The sequence below is a fragment of the Pavona decussata genome, unplaced genomic scaffold, assembly GCF_977016875.1.
Source record: "Pavona decussata unplaced genomic scaffold, jaPavDecu1.1 SCAFFOLD_96, whole genome shotgun sequence".
NCBI classification, from domain to species: Eukaryota; Metazoa; Cnidaria; class Anthozoa; order Scleractinia; family Agariciidae; genus Pavona; species Pavona decussata.
In genome coordinates, this window is record NW_028145513.1 from 1,242,501 (window position 1) to 1,266,472 (window position 23,972).

Here is a 23,972-nt window from a genome sequence, read left to right on the forward strand (position 1 = left end):
AAGACTGCCAAACACAGCAACGAAACCAAAGTCAGAAATTGTTATTCATTTCACTTAGTTCATGGAGAGCTCCTTTCATTTACAAATTTCACGCACGCTAGGCGGTGTATTTCACTAGAGAATTACTGATTTACATTTGCAGCACGTTTTGGAGAACAACCTTGAATGTAAATTTCTTTTTTGGAAGTAATCGTAAACTGGTATAAATAAGTGTAAATATCCCGTGTAGAATTTTGCTTATCAGTTACAAACAGCGCTTGACGTTGTACTGCATGAATCTTGATCTCCAATGACAATGAAAACGAAAATCATGAGTGGTTTGGAAATGGAAAAACAAAGCATAGTGAAAAAAAGAAAAAACACTAAAAAAAAAAAACAAAAAACACGCAAAAAATAGTTAAATTTACACATACTTCCTTTGTCAAGGAACAGACCAGCAAATACAAATTGTTGCTGTTTTTTCAGTACATTTATGTTAAACAGTCTTACTGCAAAATAGCTAGCCGCAAACTTTTCCCAGTTAGCTATTACATGTAAAGTAGGATCAAAAATCGCTAAATTGGTGTTTAACAGAATTGTATATACTACTTTTGTCAAAAACAAGAAACAACTTTACCGGATGAAGAATTTACTCCATCAATTAACGGCGTAAATAACGTTCTTTTTGTTACACGTAAGTGACGCAATGTCAAGCTTTCTCTTCAGGAACACCGCTGGATTGGTCGTCAGTGGACTCAGGTTTCAACTCGTTCACATCTTCATGTTGATGACTGGCTGTTTTACTTTCATTACTAGTTTCTGAGTGTGCGCAGTTCAAAGACTCTTCTTTATTTTCACCATTCATCTGACTTGAGTTTTCCTCTTTAGCGTTATTCGATTCTTCAAGTCTTTCTTCCTCTAACTTTGCGGCAAGTTGTTTCTCGTAGTCTTTCGCCAACTGCTTGCAAATTTTTTTGTGTGTATGCCAATGCAACTTTTGACACCTGACGCTACAATAGCCAACCTATTGAGGAACAGTAAATACGGCTGCTCATTCACTTAGTAGGGGGTCTGAAGGGGTTATCGAGATACCAACGGGTGAACCCCAAGAGGAAGAACCGAGAGAAAAAGATTTCTTTCAAAACGGGTTTGAACAATTTAGAAAAGGCAACTTGAAAGTCCGTCCATTTAATCATACCTGTAATATAATTGAGACCAGATTTGGTAAAAACCCTTCAAGAAATATATTTTATCAGAGAATTAAAAAAGTTTTAAAAGTGCTGCTCATAACCGGACGAATTTTTCCTGCATGATGTATACTCACAGGTATTTTGTGTCTCGTGATAGGTCTTGTGGAATTGTTGAAAAATTCCTACTACTGCAATTGACACGAATCCAGAATGGAGCTGCCTTGGCAAAAGAACAATTACACTCTTTGGAACAATCTGAAAATAACAAATCGGATAGTGAGCTAAGAAGAAAAAATCTAATCCAATTGGAAAATAAAACAGACAAATAGAAGTAAAATATCAACTGTAGATAGACAGTTGCCATCGGTTTGCTAGTTTTGACTAATCAAAGCCTTCATCAAGGGGTATCAGTACGGTAGGTAGCATTGTTGTTGACTAGCAGTACATCATAGTAGCACTCTCCATTAAGAACTATATGGCTCTCGTCTACATCCGATAATTACAAGGAAAAAGACCTATGCCTGTGTAACTGACTAAAAAATATATCTCCATTACTTACATTGTCCATCAGTTGATATGTTCATGGTGACTGAACCGAACGAGTTACTTGCGACACAAGCGTAGCGTCCACGTTTTTCGTTAGATGTCAAATTGTAAATCACACTTGTGCTGTTTTGCAAAACGTTACTATCTTTTGACCAAGTAATTATCGGCGCTGGGGCACCTCGTGCTTGACACCACAAGGGTGATTCCTGGCCAACGAGTTTTGCTTTTTTTGAATGTGCTGTCCTGACAAACCAGGGAGCAACTGGAGTGATGATATAAAATATACAAAAAAAATAAATAAATATGAACAAATAGAAACTTTTTCAAATAATTGTTGTTCATTTGCTATTGTTCCACGTACGAAGGGATAGGCAATTGTACAGGATATTATGCAATTTTCACGTCAAACCGCAAAACATTTTTCCCTTTCGCCCCACGGGTGAATTTGAACTTCTTTCCCCGATTACACCTTCATGCTTTTTTGTTTCGAGCAAGTTCAGGTTTTTGTCGTATCAATAGGAACTTTTTAAAAGCTAGCGCTTACTTACAGAAGACTGCAGTGATCTATCCTTTCTTGGCCAATGATTTCACGGGTGTGGAAAACCGTTTTAATAGGACATTTTCACCATGGCGTCATTTTACTACAACTACCAGAATCCTTCTGGTTTTTGTTTTCTCATGCTAATTAGAGCTATTGTTCTTTGCTGTCCACTGGGATTACAAAATCTGAATTTGAAAAGGAAATCGAAATGAATTCTGGTAGTTGTAGTAAAATGACGCCATCATGAAAATGGCCTATTGTTCTTTATTTTGATCATGCTAGCTGGTCTCTCGTAGATAATAGCTATTTAAGATAAATAAAGTATTATATTGCACTGTGTTCTTATCACCATTGCTCAAGTCAAAAGCTTGGTAACGGGAACTAAAGCCAGCTCCTTTCCACTGACCAAAAATCTCTGCAGACATGGTATTGCCACTGGAATTTAATGGCAACTGAAAATCGGCGTGTTTGTCACAATCACGGGCGAGTATGCTACTTGAGCAGTCCAGACCGTCACGCAAGGTCATGAAACTGTCTTTGAGACAAACCATGTCGCGCTTACATGAAGACTGTCGAAAGCCAATTTCACATACGTCCCACGGGGAGTGTTGATATTCCATCGTCGATAGTTTTCGCAGGCAGTATGTGAGGAGAAGGATGATTTACTAAAGGCTCCTTTCACTCCGTTCAGGGTTTCACGGCAGGGAGAAGAAACACAAGCTGTGTATGCAGCATGTCGTAAAGCAATAACAACAACAACAAGAAGGATAACAAACAAATTAAAATTTATAGAGGTGCTTTCCTTAAAGCAGAGCTCGCAGGGAAATAGATAATTAGTTGTAACAGGGAAAATCATGATTGCATGTACATTTACCTATTTTGAGAAAAAAGTCTTCAATTTTGGTAAATTAAGTTAGGCATCAAATACAACTAAAAACATTAGTAAGAATAGTCCATGTAGGGCACGTTTGAGTAGTGCAAGACCGTAAAATTGCTGTACGATATACAGAAAAAGACACAACTGACAAATTGAAGGATTCTGGTAGTTGTAGTAAATAACGTCATCGTAAAACTGGTTTATTGCGGATAACTTCTCCAAAAAATTCAGTCGAGGTCGCAAACGAAATATTGAATACGGTTATGCAATAAACAATATGCAAAAGCAAGGGAAGCAGTTTGCAAATTCATGCCTGATGAGAGGAATTGAAATTTTAATGGATGGAACGTGTCGTGATGTTTTATAATACTCGAATTAAATATTATGTACGTATGTACGAACACCGGAAAAGATATTTAATAAAATCGATTACAGCAAAAGTTGAGAAACGTTATTACAAAGAAGGTCATAGGTCAATTTGTTGTAATATAGATCTAAGGCTTCAAGAAACTTGTTCCACGGTATCACTGGAAAATAAAACAAGAAAGAGGGAAACAAAATGCAATTCTTTCAGTTCCGAATCTAGAAAACCAGTTACAGAAAATGTTTACCTCAGAATACCCTGGCGATACGTTTTGATGATATCTTTTGTTGTTACTTTTGGATCGAAGAAAACGGTGATGCGTATCATGCCCTTGGAAAGGAAAATTCACTTTCGCCTCAGTTGGAAATATTACCAAAGAGAGTAGTTGATCTTTTTTTAAACTGCCATCATTTTGAAGTCAACTAAGAAAAATGATCATTTAGAAAACTACACTTTCTATTATGATCACATTAATCGACAGGATAAACCCTTATGTTGTTCCTCGCGAAAAACTTATCTTCATTATCTGCTCTGAAGGGCCCTTCTTTAATTAAAAAACGCTGTCGGATGCATCAAGTTAAAACAAAGTAATTTAGCACGTACCGTTTTCACATCCCATGACAACAGATATAATCCAGAGTGTATAGGCTAACTGCAATCTTTTCTCAACCATTTTACTGCTGAAGTACGTGTGAGCTGTGCAACTGAAAACTGAACATTCGGTATCACTAAAACCTAACAGGGCAGTAAAGTAAAGATAGCACAAGAAAAAATTGCATGTGCAAAACTTTCCATTCTGCGGGGATGATGATTACAGCTTCAATGACGAGTTGGGATTAAAATTAATAGCGTCTTTTGTTTTGACGAACAATTGCAATCAGAAAGACATAAAAGATAGCTACCAACATCTAGTTAATTAACTTTATTCTGTCACATTTTTTTCCTGAGCTTTAGAACTGTGATTTAAATCTCCTCTTAAAAAGTGTGTTTTGATGCGATGCGAAAAATTTTATTATGCCCCCAGCATCAATTTTATTTTTATTTTTTTTTAAAAAAGTGCATTTTGATGCGATGGGAAAATTCTACAATGCCTTCACCATCAGTTTAAAATTTAAAAAAAGACAATTTTGATGCGATCGCGATGGAACTGAATCTTAAACCGGGCTCCGATATTTTATAAACAAGAAATAGTTTAAAATGATGTCTAGAAAATATTTTCCTTTTTACGATTTTGAGTTAAGCAAATTACCATGCGATGCAAGTTTAATTTGGGGAAAATGACGGAAGAACTGACAAAATCAATAGTCAAAACAGAAAGGAATGTTTGCTTTATAGCCGCAAAGTAAGGGTTGCCTGCAGTTTTCAACAAAGCTATATGCTACACACTTATCATTACAGCTTGGATCAATGATGCACTCTATATTATAATATATATTTATGTAAATAAAGAAATTTTCTTCGTCTTTTTATAATATCCAGAACAAATACAACTGCAGCTCACATTTAATTTCGGAAAGATTTCCACACAGCTCCATACATTAATTATACATGCACCACTGTGATACTAACCATATCTTGAAAACGGCAAGCGTGAATAGAGCTTGAGTCACTGCAAAATGTATACATAGGTATTAATGTATAGGCCAGTTCGGAAATCTTGCCAGGAAAATTCTTGGCTGATCTTGTGTACTTGAACATTTTGCTTGTTGAACTATGAAAATTATTGCTGGTTTTGCTTGTTGGATTTTGTCTTGGCTCGTAAGCAACAAAGGTAAGAGAACTCATTACTTCTCGCTTTGATCGTTTCGAAAAAGGTAACGCGAGCTTAATTTTTGTTTGTTTTTGTGTTGTTTTGTTTTGTTTTTTAGTAAGGTCACCTTCTGGGTACTTAAAGTACAAATGACTAGTTTCTCTTGATTCGAATTTAAAAATGAGCGCATTTTTGTTCGAATGAGTTAAAATTCTTTGATATATGAAGTTGAGATTGTTATTGCATCAAATAATTAGAAATGCTGTTCATATTAAAGAGCTATTGTCTGCACTGAGGCACTCTAATCAAGGTAAATCCTGTATCATGTTGGACTGTTTGACTTTACTGGAAAATTACATACTGCGGGATTTTGCACTAAATATTAAAACTAGTAAGACATGCATTAACAAAATCAAATCAAAACAAATACCCTGTGGTACGTTTAGTACAGAATCAATATTTTGATCTAAGAAATATGAAATATGTGAGCTGGTACTTTTGGCGTTCGACGTTAGGAGAACGCATCCTAATCTGTTGGATATCTAGCTTGTGATTTGGTCATTTTTCTGTGTTACCAAAGGGTAGATTTGGCTCGTTTGGCTGGCTGTCGTGTACCATTTTGGCGCCATTTTGAATCAATTATTTTTGGGCGCGTGCACAGACCAGTACTTAGTTTAAAATACATGGCCGACGTTTTGTGACATGTTGGAAGATTTTGTACTTCAAGAAACTGACGAAGCTTCGGTTTCACATAGATTAAAGGCACCAAATGTATTGCCCTTTACCTTAACGCTGATGAAATGCGGGTCTGACACAATTTCGAATGGCAAACTAGTTGTTGCGGAATGCTTAGCTATAGATCCTTTTCCCCGGTTAATTATTGACTACAGAATGTTCTCAATGCACCGTAGAGAAAAAGAGAAGTTCTTATTGGCTGGTTACAAACATGCCGCAATGCTAAGGTCTGCACGAGAACGTATCATCTGAAATTTTCAATGAAAATTTGCCTCTTTGAAAATAAAATGAAAATATAGATAAACGAGTTTCCAAGTCCACAAAATGTTTAAGAGTCATTGTGTGAGAAAACCGGGCAAAATCTGAAAAAGCTGAAAGATGGGGGTCGGCCAAATTATTCCATACTAACATCATAGATAGGTTAGGCGGACTTATGGATAAATATACTAAAGTTTGCTCTTCAAGTGTTTTGGTATAGGAGATATGAGATCCACTCTCCATCACCCCCGCAGGTCCTAGTTTTTTCTGGTAAATTCGACCCAAATTTGACAGCCAGCAAAAACTGTAAAATTTAGCGAACGAAGTTCGTGTTTTGTACCTGATGTAAATGGTTATAGAACTTCTTGTAAAAAGCCAGAGATATGCGAAATAAGCAAAAGTCACTCCACAACATTTAGTTTTGGAATACCTATATTTCGCATCTGCAAATGAGCAAGAAATTAGCCATTTTCGAACTCACACAGAACACACAACTAACTATTCAGCAACAATCGGATGCTAAAACCAAACACTCTTACCTTCCCTCCATCACAATCAGCAATAATCTTTTCGGGCCATTCAAACAGCAAGATGCTTCACCACCTCCATTACTCCTACCACTCGTTGTCATGTAGAGCACGACACGACGCAAGCAATGTGCCGATTAAGCCGCTCCTGGATTCCACATTGGATTTCTCCACGGTTAAATATATGCAGTTGACTAAAGTGGTCCCAAAAAAATCAGAACCCCTCTCTGGCCAATTTAACAGAAGGAAAATTTAAAAAGAAATACGAACTAAACAGAACGACGCCATCTTGAGTTGGATTGCTCTCAAGGGACTGGGACCTACTTATTTTTACTTTGGGTAGGGAGGGGACAGGGAAGGACCTATCGCCGGCGCATTGTTGCTAGAAACGTCTGCCTGTCGCGATAAACATCTCAAGATCTGAAAAAATAATGACATGAACGAATCATGCTCAAAATAGAACCAGCAGAACCGCGCAATAGCGTGAAAAAATAACTTTATTGGATTTTTTTTGAGCGTGCGGCTTTTGATGTACATTTTCACCGTCAAGAAATCAGAGGTATCCAACTCCCGCGTTCTTCACAATTCGATAAAACACGCTAAAGTATGAACAACTGGAATTGATGAATTTAATAACAAAAATTGCAATGCCTTTATAAGAAGGTTTCCGTTTAGTAACTTCGAAAGAAGTACAGTTATTTGACACTTGTACTACGTAACACTAGTAAAACAAATCTCTGTACAATGTATAAGCAAACTGATCACAGTTATTACTCAACAAATTGACTCTCCTAGGTTAATCTCTGTACTCGACACGCTCCCCTCTGAATCACTGAGGAAAGCTGAAATATGATCTCTACCTTTACCGCAAAGCAATCAGCCTGGATGTGTGAAATAAGTAGAAACAGTGTCATGGAATTGTTCTACCTTTAAAATAAACTGCGTAAAACTAAAGATAGCTGACGGAAAATGTGCGCTTGATATTTAGAAAAAAGAATTTTCCTTGCAGATCCCCTTTGGGTTGGAATTTCCTTTTTCCTATAGATAACTGCCTTTTCCAAGGTATATTTGTTTTTGCTTCCGATCTTTTGTTTACTTATTTTGAACTTTGCTCAGTTCCGTTGGTCTGTCAATGAACACATGTCGTGTAGTGAAATATTTACCTAGGAGCCCTCACTAAATACGTCATTTCCTTTTAATAAAAGCGTTGGACTTATCATTCCGGCTTGTCATGTAAACCAGAAGGCCCTTAGGAGTATGCGCTTTTTGGTTATAAAAGCTGCTGTTGAAAACTTACACAACAAATTAACAAAAAATTAGTTTTGGCTGTATTATTTCCGCTTTGATACCTTGATAAAATGATAGGTGGGAAGCAGGAGCTGCGGGACCGTCAAGAACGCTAATCAGAGAATAAACAAATAACATTACATTAACGTAGAATCTGCAACGCCCGACTCTTCAACTCTACTGGGATCATCACAAAATTGTCTCCGGGTCGAATAAATAAAGAAGTTATATATCGGTCCAAGGGAACAGTAATCTTACTATTAATTCAAAACATTCACCTTAAGCTTGTCCTCAAATTTTGAGGTAGCATCCTCCACTTTAAATCTGCTTGAATGGCCTTTTCGACAAGTGTTACACAGGGCTGAAACAACATTTGAAATGTTGATTTCAATTGAATGAGATGTTTGTTACATTGTAACAAAACAACGCATCTGATAAATTAGCAGAGATTTCCGAACTGATGAGAAACTACACATAAGGTGAAAATATCTTTAGGTAACATATAAAGAGTAAATTAATTACCAAAAATAGGTAAATTGCGAGAAAATAATTTAAATATTGGCTTATTGTACATACCGGATCCTATTGGAACTGAAACTTGAAACTCCGGGTATATTTCTTCCGACACCTGTTTGTTTACCCGACGAGGATTTTTTATTATTTTCGCTTCACCTCTGTGAGATGGGTGAGAACAACTGGATTTTAACTTCTGGTAATGTGTTGTTAATTCGTATTTGTGCTTTGGACATTTCCCTGTCTTCCTCTGATAGAGAATGCAATCAGGCGCGATTGAGAATAATCTGTGTCCCTAAGCCTCGACGTCGATGCACTGACACCCAGATTAGTTAGATAATCTGTTAAATCCTTTCTGCGTGGTTTTAGAGGAATAGCATAAAGCTCATTTGGCGTATGGTGTTGGACCGTGTTGGACTGTCAACAGTTGAAAATGAGCAGCTCATTGTGCGTCGTACATTACGCTTCTGACTGCAATGTAAATACTGTCGCAAGAGACTGGAGCGAAGACCATATGTCACGTAATAAATGTAAATATGGTAAGAACGAAATTGTCATAAAATACTTTCGTACGTGTATAGTTTCTTACGATATAAAATAATATGACGTTATTTTTTCGGATTTTTTCCCTTTGTATTGAAACAAAATAAAGTTTCTGCAAGTGAATCTGCAAACAAGACTTCCAACTGGGCTACGGTATTGTTTCTCCAAATTACTCTTGTGTTTTTGGCTCTTATTTGATTCGTTGTAATCCCGTCTTTGACAGTACAGGACAGCTTGACCCAGAAACTTCGCCCAATAAAAGCCCACAAAATGCAAATTAAATTTCAAAACGATTTTCCCTGCCCAGCAAGCATAACAACATGTAGGCCATTTAATAAGCAAGGAAATGGTTGTAACTCTCGTTGGTATCTTTATTTCCCAATAGTTTGTTATTCCTTGCCACTTACGGCATGAGCCTAACTGCCAGCCTTCCTTAAATCAAAAAGCTTACTTATGAAAAACAGCGTGGAACAATCATCCATGGCCAGCCTGGCTCCCTTACAACCAATCAACTAGTTCCCAGTCTATCCCGAGTGAACAAATTCAACATGGCGTCGTTTTGTTTATTTTCGCGTTTTCTTAATTTTCTTTCCGTTAAATTCGCAAGAGAGGCGATTTGAATTTTTTGTGGAACTAATTTGATCAACTGAATATTTTTAACTTGAGACAAACCCAATGCGAAATCCAGGAGCGGCTTAAACAGCACATTGATTGCGTCGTGTCGTGCTTTACATGACATCGAGTAGTAGGAGAAATGGAGGTGATGTAGCATCTTGCTGTTTGAATGGCCCAAAAAGATTATTGCTGATTTTAATAGATGGAAGGTAAGAGTGTTTGGTTTTGGCATCCAGTTTTTGCTGAAGTTTTAGTTGTGTGTTCTGCGTGAAGTCGAAAATGGCTAATTTCTTGCTCATTTGCAGAAACGAATTATAGGTATTCCAAAACTAAATGCTGTAGAGTGACTTTTGTTTATTTCGCATATCTCTGGCTTTTTACAAGAAGTTCTATGCCCATTTATATCAGGTACAAAACACGAACTTCGTTTGCTAAATTGTACATTTTTTGCTGGCTGTCAAATTTGGGTCAAATTTACCAGAAAAACTAGGACCTGCGGGGATGATGGAGAGTCGATCTCATATCTCCTATACCAAAACACTTGAAGAGCAAACTTTAGTATATTTATCCATAAGGCCACCTAACCTATATATGATATTAGTATGGAATGATTTGGCCGACCCCGATCTTTGACCACCTGCCTGGTTTTCTCAGACAATAACTCTTAAGTACTCGAAGGTTCAAGTAAAAGGAGGTTTCGATTCACCACGATGTTTCATTGTGCACGGTACAGTTGGAGAAGACTCGATTCCATAAAAAAAATCGTGTAGTTCTTCACTATTTTCGTCCATTTCTGGGGAAACTTTGTAAAAACTACGCGACGGAAAGCGGTGTTTGTCTGATTTACACGCGTCAACTAAGTAATGGACGCACCGCCGTGCGTATGTTGAGAAATTTACCATGATGACCCTAATATAAATTAGACAAGGATTAACAAGCACACTCGCTATGTTATCATTGTTAAATGGATGCACGTGAGAAGTTTGGAAAGCACGAGAGAAGCGTAAAGAATTAATCGAGGTGCAATCTCTAGCTTCCTGAGTGCTCCCCAAACTCCCCAAGTGCCGGCGTCCATAACTGGATCACGCACAGCTAAAAAGGCATGAACCAATTTTTTTATAACATAGTGACAAACAAAGTAGTGCGCGGAAAACAGGTTTTATTTAGGATTGTTTGCAACTCTCTCAACGTGCTGTACAGAAAAACAAAGGTCCTTATTGGCTGGTTACAAACAAGCCACAATGGTATGGTCTGAACGAGAATGCCTCGTCTGAAATTGTCAATGAAAATTAACTTCCTTAAACTAGTTCGTATAAAACTAAAACTTAGCGACGGAAAACCGAGTTTGTCTGATTTACACACGTCATCGTATGGACGCACGGCCGTGCGTTACGTATGTTTAGAAATATACCATGATGACTTCAATAGGAATTAGATGGGGAAGCACACTCGTGTGTTATCAAGTGCAATTAAGACCTCAAAGATTAATAGTTAACAATCATTCATCGAGGGAGAGGTGAAGCTGTTTTAGTTAATCCATTAGCTTTATCTTCTTTTATCGTTGTCTTTTACTTAGTTATGTAATGTTAACTTGACTCTGAAAAGCCCCGTGGGGACGAACCAATAAAATATGTATGTATGTAACAGCGATGGATGCCGCAAGTTAAATATTCACTACTTTCACCGACACTGAGGTGAATTATTGTTTTAGTATGTAGCACACAAGCTGAATAACTACCCGACCAAAAAGTTACTTTATATCTGACAATGATTATACCGACACATGGTCGGAAATTAAACTGGTGAAAATCTCGCCGTGCGATGCTCATTCGTGGTAAGTCATGCATTTCTTACCACAAAAATTCTCGTCTCGCTTTCCTGCGGATAGGAAGAGCTTCTGGAGGCACTTGTTTAACTGCCTGAGTGTCATTTCTTCAATTATTATTATTTTTTCTCGTCTTGAAACAATGCTACAAAACATTAGATGTTTCATCTTTTACTCTTATAGTACTCGACAGCTTACGGTAACTTTTATTTTTCGCCTTAGAAGATAAGAGGTGCTACGAGCGTATTTCTGCAGAGAAAAAAAAAAAGAAAAAAAAAAGAAATAACAAGTCAGTGTAAAAATAATAAAATAAAAGTGGCGAGGAAGCCTATGAGAAAACATAAGGTTTTTAAATAATGGGCTTCCTCTATTGTATATAGAAACAAATTAACAGTAGAATAATGACAGAATCAATGGCAGAGTAGAAATAGAACAGAGCCAAGACATTAATTTTAATCACCCATATGTTTAAAGCATAACTAGGCTTAGAAGAAGTGAAAATCGAAAAAGTGAAAAACAAACCAAAAAATTAAAGGTTAACGTTAGGTTTACATCAGGAGAAATGCTTTTCAGTTTAGAAGAGACATGCTTGTTGCATTTTGAATTTCAGAGCTAAGAGACTTTAAGAATTTTGGGCTTTGGAAACAGATAGAAAACTTTCTGGGGCAAATATGAGGTTGGAAAGATTAAAAAACTTACCATTTAATGCCGTCAAATCAAACTTTGTTGTCATTTCTGCGTTTTTGGTAACAGCCGCCTCGTTTATCGAAATAATTTCCTCTTGAGTGACCGTGGCGAGACCGGAAGTCATCTTGCATGTTTCTCTTTGGCTGCTCGGAGGTGAATAGTACTAAGCTAATCACCCCCGAGCTAACCAATCAGCGCGCGCGAAAAGCACTATTCACTTGTGTGTGGTATCACAGGCAACCCAAGCTCGCGTCACTAGAGAGCGTGTAATAATTAATTACTAGTGGGCATGACGACCTTTGAGTGCAAGCAGCAATTGAGAATTTAAACAGTCGATTATGAAGTTTAAAAAACGCTAAATTTAACTTTCATTCAATAAAACGAATAAGACTGCCAAGTTCGCGGCGTCACTATAGAGCGTGTGATAATTAATAACTAGTGAGACGATGACCTTTGAGTGCAAAGCGGTATTGGGTTACGGGCAGCCGTTGAGAATTTGAACGCATTGTAAGACTTTCTATGGGAAATAAAATATCGACGATTCTGACGCTTAAAAAAACGCTAAATTTAACTTTCATTCAATAAAATGAATAAAACTGACTCACCTCTGGCGTATTCTTGTGCGTTTTGGGGTTTATTTTGCCGTTTCGGGCATTCTTTGAAATCACTGTCATTCCCTTCATAAGAAGGAGTCAAGGCAGCACACTAAGATTTCGACCGTAAGCTCACGTAGTCCACTCAGAGGCGGTTTGCGCCTCGAAAATCCATTCCAGCCGCGAGTTTTTCACGCAAAGCTTAAGCCCAATCATTCAAAAACCTCGGTGAATGTTTTGTCGTCAAAAATGCCCACTCACTTGGCTGGAAATGAGCATTTTCTGCTTCCGATTCCAAGATAGCGACGTTTCTCCAACAGTTGATGATTTTGAAAATGGTCACGGAGCTTGGGTCCATGGTCAAATTAACTCCACGCGATGGGGTACAGTCATCTCATGTACAGCACTTACCCCATCCCCACAGCGGCATCTCGGACCGCTCCATTGTCACGAGCGACCAATGGCATAGCTGTGGGGATGGGGTAAGTGTCGTACATAATGACTGTACCCCATCGGGTGGAGTTAATTTGACCTCGGACCCAAGCTCCGTGACCATTTTCAAAATCATCAGCTGTTGGAGAAACGTCGCTATCGTGGAATCAGAAGCAGAAAATGCTCATTTCCAGCCAAGTGAGTGGGCATTTTTGACGACGAAACATTCACCGGTGTTTGCGAATGATGAGGCTTTAGCTTTGCGTGAAAAAATTGCGGCTGGGATGGATTTTCGAGGCACAAACCGCCTCTGAGCGGACTATGCGAGCTTACGGTCGAAATCTTAGTGTGCTGCCTTGACTCCGTCTTATGAAGGGATCGAATGACAGTGATTTCAGAGAACGCTCGAAACGGTGAAATAGGCTACAAAAATCACAAGGATACACCAGAGGTGAGTCAGTTTCATTGTTTTTATTGAATGAAAGTTAAATTTAGCGTTTTTTTAAGCGTAAAAATCATCGGTATTTTATTTCCCATAAAAAGTCTTATAATGCGTTCAAATTTCGCAACGGCTGTCTGTAACCCAATACCGCTTGCACTCAAAGGTCATCGCCTCACTAGTTATTAATTATCACACGCTCTCTCGTCTAGTGACGCGAACTTGGGCTGCCTGTGATGGTATTTAACAAATGAGTTCAGTTTTTCATGCGTCTGTCCTGTTATTTGATCATGAATTGCGACATAACATTGTCAAAGTGGCTGCGGATAGATCCACGAGGCGTATAACAAAAAGCCAGAAGGGACAAAATGAAGTCAAAACGCGCGATAAAAGTGCGAGAAACTTAAATTTTATTATTTATAAAAACTGACACGACCAAAATCGAAAACTTGTCTCACTCTTTTATTGGTCAATGGGAAAAGGAGACTTTCTATTGATTGAAAAGTGACAGATTGTCATTTGGTTGTTTTCGAATTCCCATTCGCGTTCGTTGCGTCAATATCCCATAAACTATAAATTCATGTGAACTTCCAATGAAAATTAGCCAATAAGCGCGCTAGAATATCTGCAGTTGTTGTAAAAAAAATACTATTAAATGGCTTTTATTGTTCAGTTGTCGACTATAAAGAAAAAGCTAAAATAACAGCTGTCAAAATATGATGTAGACAACTGTGTTCTGACTCAAAATTTTTAACGGGCTCAGGCCGTTTTAATCCGGTCTGAAAAACATGCGTTTTCGGTATCGTGCGACACAAAAATCCTTAAGTGTCGATAAGCTCGGCATTTCAAAAAAAAAAGTGGTTCTCTACTTGACTTTTGCACGTTACTATGACGTATTGATTCGAGAACAAAAAAGCCAGTGTCAAAAAGAATATCTGCTTCTCACATTACATTAATTATACATGCACCACTGACAATGTGACAAATGGTCCGTATAACACATTTGAGTCTACATGAAGTGAAAATTGATCTTTGCCTCAATTTCATGCACGTCCCACCAGGCCTTTAATGTGGGGTTGTCCACTGCATGCGTTTGGTTTCGGGGGCTTTGTGGTGTGTTGCGTTTTGCAAGCGAGCTATTGTTGACTTTCCTTTCATTTGCAATTTAAATGAGTGATGGGCAAATGTGTATTTAATCGTAAATGGTTAAGTGATGCAAAGTTAAGCTGGGTGAAAGAATTCAAAGGCGACAAACACAAGGCCATGTGTTGCGTTTGTAACAAAGTGATAGACATAGAAAGCATGGGAGAAAGCGCCTTGAAGTCAAACATGAAAGTCGACAAACACAAAAGGAACGCTGGTGCAACTTCAACTTCCACTCAGTCTGTGCTGACGACCACATTTTTACATAAAGAACGTAGTTCAAGTTGTGATCAAAGGTCGGAATCTGGTCCTAGTTGTGCAGAAGCGAATAACGATGAATTTTCTGTTCCCCTACCACCACCAGCACCGGATGGTCAGTCAACAGTCAAGCGTACTGACGGATATCAAGGACGTGGCACATTGGCGAATTTTGTGGGAAAAAATGACGTGCTCTCTACTGAGATTCTGTGGACATTGATTTGATTTGATTTGAGTGTCAAAGCTGAAGAAACTGGGAAGCTGACTCTTGTCACTAAGTCCAATGCTCTCAGAAAGGCAGCCAAAGATAAGACTCTTCAACTGCAAGAAGTTGAGGACAAACTAAATGGAAAATTAGAAGCTCTAAAAGGCTGCTGAAACATTTGGTATCATTTTTTTTTTGTTGAACAATATTGTATTCCTGTATCTGTTATTCAAAATTTATTTCTTTAACTCAGACGTAAGTGCAAGTAAAATAGACAGTGATTGGTCATTTTACAAGATGGCCTTACCGGGACAAAGGTCATCAACCAAGGCTGAACTATTTAAAGACCGGATTGGGTTGTCAATGAATTGAGTGTTTTTGGTGTGAAAAAAGGGTACGAAAAAGGTCGTTATATTGAATAAACGTTGGTCCTTGAAAACTAGTTTTTGTCCTTGAAAAGTCCTTGAATTTTGTTTGTCATAAGTTGTACGAACCATGTAAAATACACTGTATGGCTTACTAGTAAGCTTAGTTTATTTCGTGTCCTTAACGAATTAAGATGTTTCTCTAAGACTTTAATTAAAACCCCTAGCAATTTACAGCATTTGTTTCTTTTGAAATGTAAGCCCGAATGTAAGCATTATTTGTCGACAACAGTTTACAAGGTGAATAACTAACCGTGGTAAACATGGCGGGATATCCAGCTCCAATTTGCTTTTCCAGGATAACAAAAAACCTTAAGGTATGTTTATTTTACACGATGAGGAAAGTTTTTTAACGTCGAGTGACAAATTAAAAAGACTGAAGTTTATTTTTGGAAATAGGCCTAATGGCAATTAATTAGCTTCCATTTTGTCGATAAATCTTGTGTTATTTGAGCCGAACACATTGCAAAAAGTTCTCCGATTTTCTCAGAGGGAAGCGTTGCGAGTCCGAGCTTGAACCTTGGCATGGTGAATGTTTAATAACTATATGGTAAGGCTGTAAAGTAAAATTATCGAAAACTGAGGTACCAGGAACACTTTTGTGCCGTTAAATATTACCTATATTTCGCCGCCATTTTAAGCGCTCTACAAAGGTGGTTTTAAAGTGCCTGCTAGACTCACAAAACGAATAGATTTGAAACTGTTTAGTAGTGGAAAAATAAACAAGAATAGTTGTTCATAGTTTGTGTAAAGTTTGACTTCAACTGACGTTATTTTAAGCATTTGGCAGTGCTTCGTTCGCGCACCTTATTTTGAACCTTCTGTCGGCCGAAAAACCGCACTTTGACCGCATTTTCAAATTTCTGGGATTCGCTCAAAATTAAAAGGTCGCTGGAACTTTTAAATATGATTTTTGAAAATAGTTCACCGAAGAGTATTTTTGGACCGAATATGAGTGATTCGCCAAATTGGTCGTTGAAGGCGAATTCTCGATCATTACAGGCAACCACTCTTAACAAATGACTTCGGTTTTTCATGCGTCTGTCCTGTTATTTGATCATGAATTGCGACATAACATTGTCAAACAAAAAGCCAGAACGGACAAAAGTAGTCAAAACGCGGGATAAAAATGCGAGAAACTTAAATTTAATAATTATCAAAAACTGACGCGACAAATATCGAAAACTTGTCTCACTCTTTTATTGGTCAATAGGAAAAGGAGACTTTTTATTGATTGAAAAGTGACAGATTGTCATTTGGTTGTTTTCAAGTTCCCCGTTTGCGTTCGTTGCGTCAATATAGAATTAATTTTAAAATCATGTGTCCGTCCAATGGAAATTAGCCAATGAGCGCGCGACAATTTCTGCAGCTGTTGCAAAAATACTATTAAGAGCCAATGTCGGAAAATATCGAGAATCTCAAATCAGTTCTAAAAATTCAAATTTTGGCTGATACCACCCAAACATCCCTGTGGGTGAACTTTTTCAAGAAATGATATTAAGAAATCCCCAAGCGCTTTACATTTTGAGAATTTTAGAAAAGTTTGAAAATTCGCTAAAAATACAGTTTTTTATTCGGGAAATGGGTGCAAATTTCAACAATTTTCATCGACACAGCACAAGCGCGCAAGAGCTCCTATTGACTTGATATTACTCATGTATTTAGCAGACATGCAAAGCTTTAAGACCTCATAAAAAGGTTTTGCAAAATAACTATTGTAATATAGTTTCTGGCTTTTATTGTGTGCACCCTGATTGTGTGTTGCTTTGGCAGTCAAAATAACGCCCAACTTCAACCGTCAAAAGTCGATCCTGGTATGTCACAGATTGGAAAAAATACTATACTGAACAAAAGAGCTGTTATTTTATTAATTTTACCTGAAGTTTCAGCTCTGCAAATTAAAATGCTTGCGAGTAATAAAATTTTAACTTGAGCCCCCAAGTCGCCGTGCGCGACAAGAACGTGGAATGTAAACAAAGGAAAACATATGCAAATCAAGGAGAAAATCACACGGAAGTTATAACTAGCCCATCAAAGCGCAAAGAATTGGTGGGAATTCTGTTATCTAAACAGGTATTGCTATCTGAGAGACTGATAAGGCGAAATTATCCGTCCAATAATAATAAAAAAGGTATTTTAGGGCTAGAGGGCCAAGGGTCATGAAATCGGGTCGGATGAACTCGCGCGGATGGTTCCGAGGTAAAATAAAATCAATCATTTTAAGTCCAAACGCTCTTAAAGAAGCTTTCAAAATGGACCATGGAGCAAACAAACAATGTCAGTAAAAGTAGATATTTTGAGGTATGATAGAAATGAACCATAAAATGTAAGTTTATTTTTAGAAATATAAAGAAATGACAGAGGCCATTAAGGGCCATTGACGATTCCGTTTTAAATGGTCCGTCCCTTGGTTATACTACGCCATATTAAACCCAAAACGTAACAAGATACAACAAAATAAATCAGAGTCTATAATAATTTTAGAAAAGTATAATACTCACTTGGGGATTAGATTTCCCGCATCGCAAATTTCTAATTATATACATTTTAGGATTGTTTACTCACTGACCTTGTGTCGTGTTCCGTGTTCCAAGTTTGCACAGTTCTCACTAGAGTAAAACCCTCCGTCTTGTTTAAACATTTCATAAAAAAAGACTAACTTATTTTTTCATTAGAACTATTTATAGATAGGTAGTAAATAATCCTCGCATAAACACAGAAAACGAAGAAGCCACTTCATCTTGTTTATTTTGGTGTTGTGTTACCTGTCACGTTTTTCAAGTCACGTGTTGCTGTACATAGTATTGTGAAAATGAAATATAACATATTCTTTAGTTATTTCTTTTAGGGTAGTAAAATAAAGGGGACTAAATAAAGGAGGACTGTGCAATCAGAACTAAAAGAATCTCCTAGTGCACCTACGCCATCTCCGTTTATATCTTCATAAGCAAAATACTACTTCTCTCCAGAAATGAATAGGGGTGCCAATCGCACCCATGCCGGAGCCCTCAAGCCCCTTTCCAGGGTCATTCTTCTTCTAATCCCTGGAGTTAAAGAGACAGAAAGGGAAGTAAGAAGAAGAGACTCCAAGAGTCATGCGAGCTTTGGCGGTACCTTTCAATGACTTTAAGTCCATTGATCCGTTAAAAAATGAGAAATGCTTGTCATTTGTTTCCTCATTTCTGTTGGACACCACTTGAAGAGGGCACATGTAGAGTACCTCTTCCAGTGTTTTGTAAATTTTCTGCCACGCGCTGCGCAAGTTTTATAGGGAAATATCCCCCGGCTTTAGGGACAGACGATTAGAAAGGTTCTGGGGTGGGGACGAAGTAAAAAATAAAAATATTTTCGCCAAGGGAAAATCTTATGAAAAAAAAATTCATGCACGCCGAGTAGCCTTAAAAATACTCCCGCATTGGCCTATAGGGGAAATGTTAGCGAAAACATTTATGCCGCTCTTAAATTCCCCACCCCCCATAACTTTCGTTATGGTCCGTCCCTTACAACTGAAGTATTTGAGATTTTCGTAGGCTCAATTACCAGAAGCTGTTTAGGAAATGAGCCCGCGCTCCTCCCCTTCTCGGGGAAGGACAAGATCGAACACGAGAGAACGGCGAAAACTGAGGCTTAGATCTCCACTTATTTTTCTTTACTTACATTAAATATTAGTTAAAGAAATGACAGACGGATTGGTGGAAGTAAAAAACTGAAAGGAGGTCTCCTTCTCGATGTTAAGGAACAGGACTTGCTAGAGTCACCTCTTCAGTAGTCAATTTCTTGGCTTTGGTAACTGCAATCACTAATGGCTTCTTTAAGCAACTTCAGGTATGGAGCTTTGCGGCGAATTGGTAGATTAGGGATGTCGAGATTGAGGCCTTGGCAATCACCTGAAGCAACGAAACCTTCAACCCCTCAATGTGTCTTTTTCTGCCATGGCATAGATGTTGTATTGGTCAAACATTATTGGATGCTGGAGGGTGACAGTCGCCATCACTTCGTCTCTGGCCGTAGAAAAGTTTATTTCTTCTTCAATAGCTGCAAGGTCGACTTCATGGGTCTGCTGGGGAGTTGTTGCAGAAATGCGGGAGAAATATGAAGATATCTGCTGAGAGGTCAGAAACTCAGTTGATTTAAAAAGCCGTTCGCCATTCGAACTATGGGCACTTCTCATATCACGTGCTACAAGACTTGCGTCGACTTTCCGTCTAGACTGACCAATGTTGAATTTATCAGTGAGGTAGGCCTTCTGATTTTCACTAAAACGATACGCCTTCTTAGCTGGTCGCAACCCCCATCCCTCTGTTAAACGTCCCCTGGATTGTTTGCTTGCAACACCGCTGGTTCTTAAGGTTGGTACAACACCGACGTCCTCTTCTAAAACCTGCTGATAGCCAAGCTTGGCAAGATCCATAAGAGTGTGTTTTTCCAGGGACCGTATGCATTTCTCAGAGGATAGATGTTTCGTCAATGCCGAATATCTCTGGAAAACCCTTGTACATCCACTCTCTAGGCAAGTGTATACACCATGCTTGGTCTAACTCTCCTGAATGTCACTGGAACTCTCTTCTGTTCTGGGAGACTCGTCGTCGTTAACATGCTTTTTGTCTTTATGGCCGAGAGACTTGAATTACCCCGGAGAAAATGCAGATTCTAACCACCTGTTTTCGGATTCTGTAATTAGGCAAATTTATAAGTGTCAAAACGATGGGTAAACGAATACATTCAGTGTACAGTCGAACCTGTATATAACGGCCCTGTATTAAGCGGCCACCCTCTATTAAGCGGCCAGTTGTTAAAGTCCCGATTTTTGGCGCATACAAACGCTGTATTTGTTACCTGTATTAGGCGGCCACCTCTATTAAGCGGCCGCGGCCACCCTGTAGCAGTCCCATGTTTGTCTTTCTTTGTTATTTTTACCTGTATTAAGCGGCCACCCTTGAATGAAAACTAAGCCATATGCACAGTACCATGGATAACAGGAATTGTCGCTGGCAGTGCCGACAGTCAACGACTTCCTCTACAACAAAAGTTTCAAATTCCGAGGCGCAAAAGGCACGTGTCCCACTTGTTTAAGTAGCTGTAATTCTTACCCTATTCCTATCTTAACTTGAAGAATTTAACTATAAATTGTGTTACTTTTAATCAGTAACATTACCGTTATAACTCCACTTCGTTCGTAACAACTATGAAATGACGGAATGAAATATTTTGTTGTGAACTGCAAGTCACGTAGGTAAGTGAGTTAGAAGTACAGTACTGTACACCGTACAAGAGTAGAGGACAATTTATTGCACAGTGCTTTTACACAATGTTACGTATATTATACCATTAAGTTACAAGCTGGCACTGAACTTTGTTTAAAGTATTGATCTCTTGAAAGAGTGTTGATTGTCCTATTGTTTCCTCGCATGAAATGTTTTTGTATGATGCACCATTAAAATTGACATTAGACAACGCCCAGTGAGTATTTTTAGTGATCCTGTATTAAGCGGCCACCTGTATTAAGCGGCCAGTTCCTCAAGTCCCGAGGGTGGCCGTTATATACAGGTTCGACTGTATTATGTTCTAGTTTTAAAAGAGCTTTGTATATTGCTAAATTTTGTTATTATTTTTTCTGTTGCTCTTATTAGTTTTGAGTTGATCTTTCCGCTTGATTTTTTTAATGAAAATTTAAAATAGTCGAGGGTCCCAAATGCAAACAACAACAACAACAAAAAAGACTGAACGTTACGTTTTGTCAAGGTATCGGCCTTGATTTCTTTTCCTCTGCAAATGTCATATGCCCTCCATGCTTTGATACCACCTTCTGTAAACTCAAAGTTGTTGAGTTTACTGACATTTTGGATCTTCGCTGTGTCGCTGATTGGTGATGCCGTTGTGATTACATCCAGACACACTACCAGAGCCGTTCTATCGATCTCTCATGAGAACTTCAGTAAAGATTACAAGACATTACGTAAAAATTACTTACGCGATCCAACAGCAATTAGCTGGCCTGTTTCCTTCAAAATAAGTGAAGATAGTCGACTGTTTATTCTGCGTGTTCCTTTCACTTTTGCTGGCTTATGTGCAATCTTTGGACTTGGAACCAAACACATAGTTTTCCCTGTTCTCCATCTTATACCATATTCCACCCGATGACGGAGACATAAAGTTATGAGTTCATGAGACACATCCGGCAAAAAAAATCCTGATAAAAAAAACCTTTCGTTATAGTACTGTCACGCAATAATCACGCAACAAGATTAAAAACAAAGTAAAAATTAAACCAAATGTCGTTTACCTGCACCAGCTAGTAGCAGTTTCATTTCACTTTCCAACGATGGATCTTCACTAAGGCCATACATTTCCAGATGTCTCGTTCACGTTTAAGAAGAGGTATACATTCGTATTGACCAGGATATTCCTGGCTAACATCGCACTTAGAATTTCCATCAACAAGAGTCGAAAAACTGCACAATATTTTTTTTTCCACACAGAGCGTTATAAACGCTGTAGATTATACCATGTGTCGCTTATGCAATGTAGTTTGTTTGGATTTCGAAATACTGTACGGAATTAGGTGGGGCTGCAGGGTAATTTATTCAAATCACTGACCATACATGTAACTTGACACCAAATTAAAGAACCAACATTTGGCGCCGAAACCTTTGTACGGCCTGATATGTTCAATTTCAGTTACTCGTTAGTTTTTAATTCATTTTACTCAGGTAAGCTACAGACGCCTTACATCACGAGAAAGATGATGAAAACTTGCTAAGACTGTGACTGGGTGTAGGGTATTAGTTTCTAAAAATCCTGGACGAACATCGAAAACCAATTCTTTTGTAAGAGTAAGCTTATCTCAAAGCTTGGAGGAGATGGACGTCTGTAGAAGACCCTGCCTGGAAGGTGTGTTCATCATTATTGTAAATGTTTGCTTTGATATACTTACATCTTGATGCTTTTTGGCTTTGAGCACAAACAATTATTGTTTATTTTATTTGAGATACAATTATTACGGTCCGTTTTGTTTCTGGTCTTCATAGCCGCTGTCATTCCATTTTGTTGAGAGGTCATTTACGATAATTTTGACTTTCATTTCATAGTTCATTTTTATCTAAGTAAATTTATTATCTGTTGGCGAAGCTAATAAAATAAAAAAAATAAACATAGTTTGCCGATGAGGTTTTGAAGTTGAAATGATTGATAGACCGAACGCCTGTTACTTTAGAACTGGGAATTCACCCGACCAGATTTCGTGACCGTGCAAAGCCAATCGCTGTTTTTTTATAACTTTGTTTTAGGATATTGCCTTGTTTAAGATTATTCGACGAACAAGTGCGCCTTATTGGCTTCCCAGGTAGCAATACTTGTTTAGATAACATAATTTCCATCAATTCTTTGCGCTTTGATGGGCTAGTTATAACTTCCGTGTGATTTTCTCCTCGATTTGCATATGTTTTCCTTTGTTTACATTCCACGTTCTTGTCGCGCACGGCGACTTGGGGGCTTAAGTTAAAATTTTATTACTCGCAAGCATTTTAATTTGCAGAGCTGAAACTTCAGGTATAATTAATAAAATAACAGTTCTTTTGTTCAGTATAGTATTTTTTCAATCTGTGACATACCAGGATCGACTTTTGACGGTTGAAGTTGGGCGTTATTTTGACTGCCAAAACAACGCACAATCAGGGTGCACACAATAAAAGCCAGAAACTATATTACAATAGTTATTTTGCAGAACCTTTTTATCAGGTCTTAAAGCTTTGCATGTCCGCTAAATACATGAGTAATATCAGGTCAATAGGAGCTCTTGCGCGCTTGTGCTGTGTCGATGAAAATTGTTGAAATTTGCACCCATTTCCCGAATAAAAAACTGTATTTTTAGCGAATTTTCGAACTTTTCTAAAATTCTCAAAATGTAAAGCGCTTGGGGATTTCTTAATATCATTTCTTGAAAAAGTTCACCCACAGGGATGTTTGGGTGGTATCAGCCAAAATTTGAATTTTTAGAACTGATTTGAGATTCTCGATATTTTCCGACATTGGCTCTTAAATGGCTTTTATTGTTCAGTTGCTGACTACTGAGAAAAACTTAAAAAAACAGCTGTCAAAATATGATGCAAACAACTGTGTTTTGACTCAAAAGTTTTTCCGGGCTTAGGCCGTTTAATCCAGTCTGAAAAAGGTGCGTTTCGGTAACGTGCGACACAAAAACCCTTAAATGCCGATTAGCTCGGCATTTCAAAGAAAAAGTG

General features: G+C 38.0%; 2 protein-coding genes across 3 annotated transcripts in view; one reads left to right on the forward strand and one right to left on the reverse strand.

The window, feature by feature from the left end:
• Positions 1–23,972, forward strand: part of LOC146472865 (uncharacterized) — a 97,656-nt gene that overhangs the window by 29,128 nt on the left and 44,556 nt on the right. The window contains exon 21 of one of the 2 annotated variants that reach the window (XM_085119100.1): positions 1–466. This exon is cut by the window's left edge and continues 937 nt beyond it. The exons of the other annotated variant lie outside the window; for it this stretch is intronic. The gene's annotated coding sequence lies outside the window, so the exon portion shown is untranslated. Of the gene's footprint in view, positions 467–23,972 lie in introns of those variants that run through there. 2 annotated transcript variants of the gene reach the window in all.
• The window catches only part of LOC146472867 (ankyrin repeat and MYND domain-containing protein 2-like), a 79,702-nt gene continuing 56,341 nt past the window's right edge, over positions 612–23,972 (reverse strand). The window contains exon 12 of the mRNA XM_085119110.1: positions 612–1,003. Within this exon, the coding sequence (XP_084975236.1) occupies positions 689–1,003 (315 nt within the window). The 3' untranslated portion in view covers positions 612–688. The remainder of the gene's footprint in view (positions 1,004–23,972) is intronic.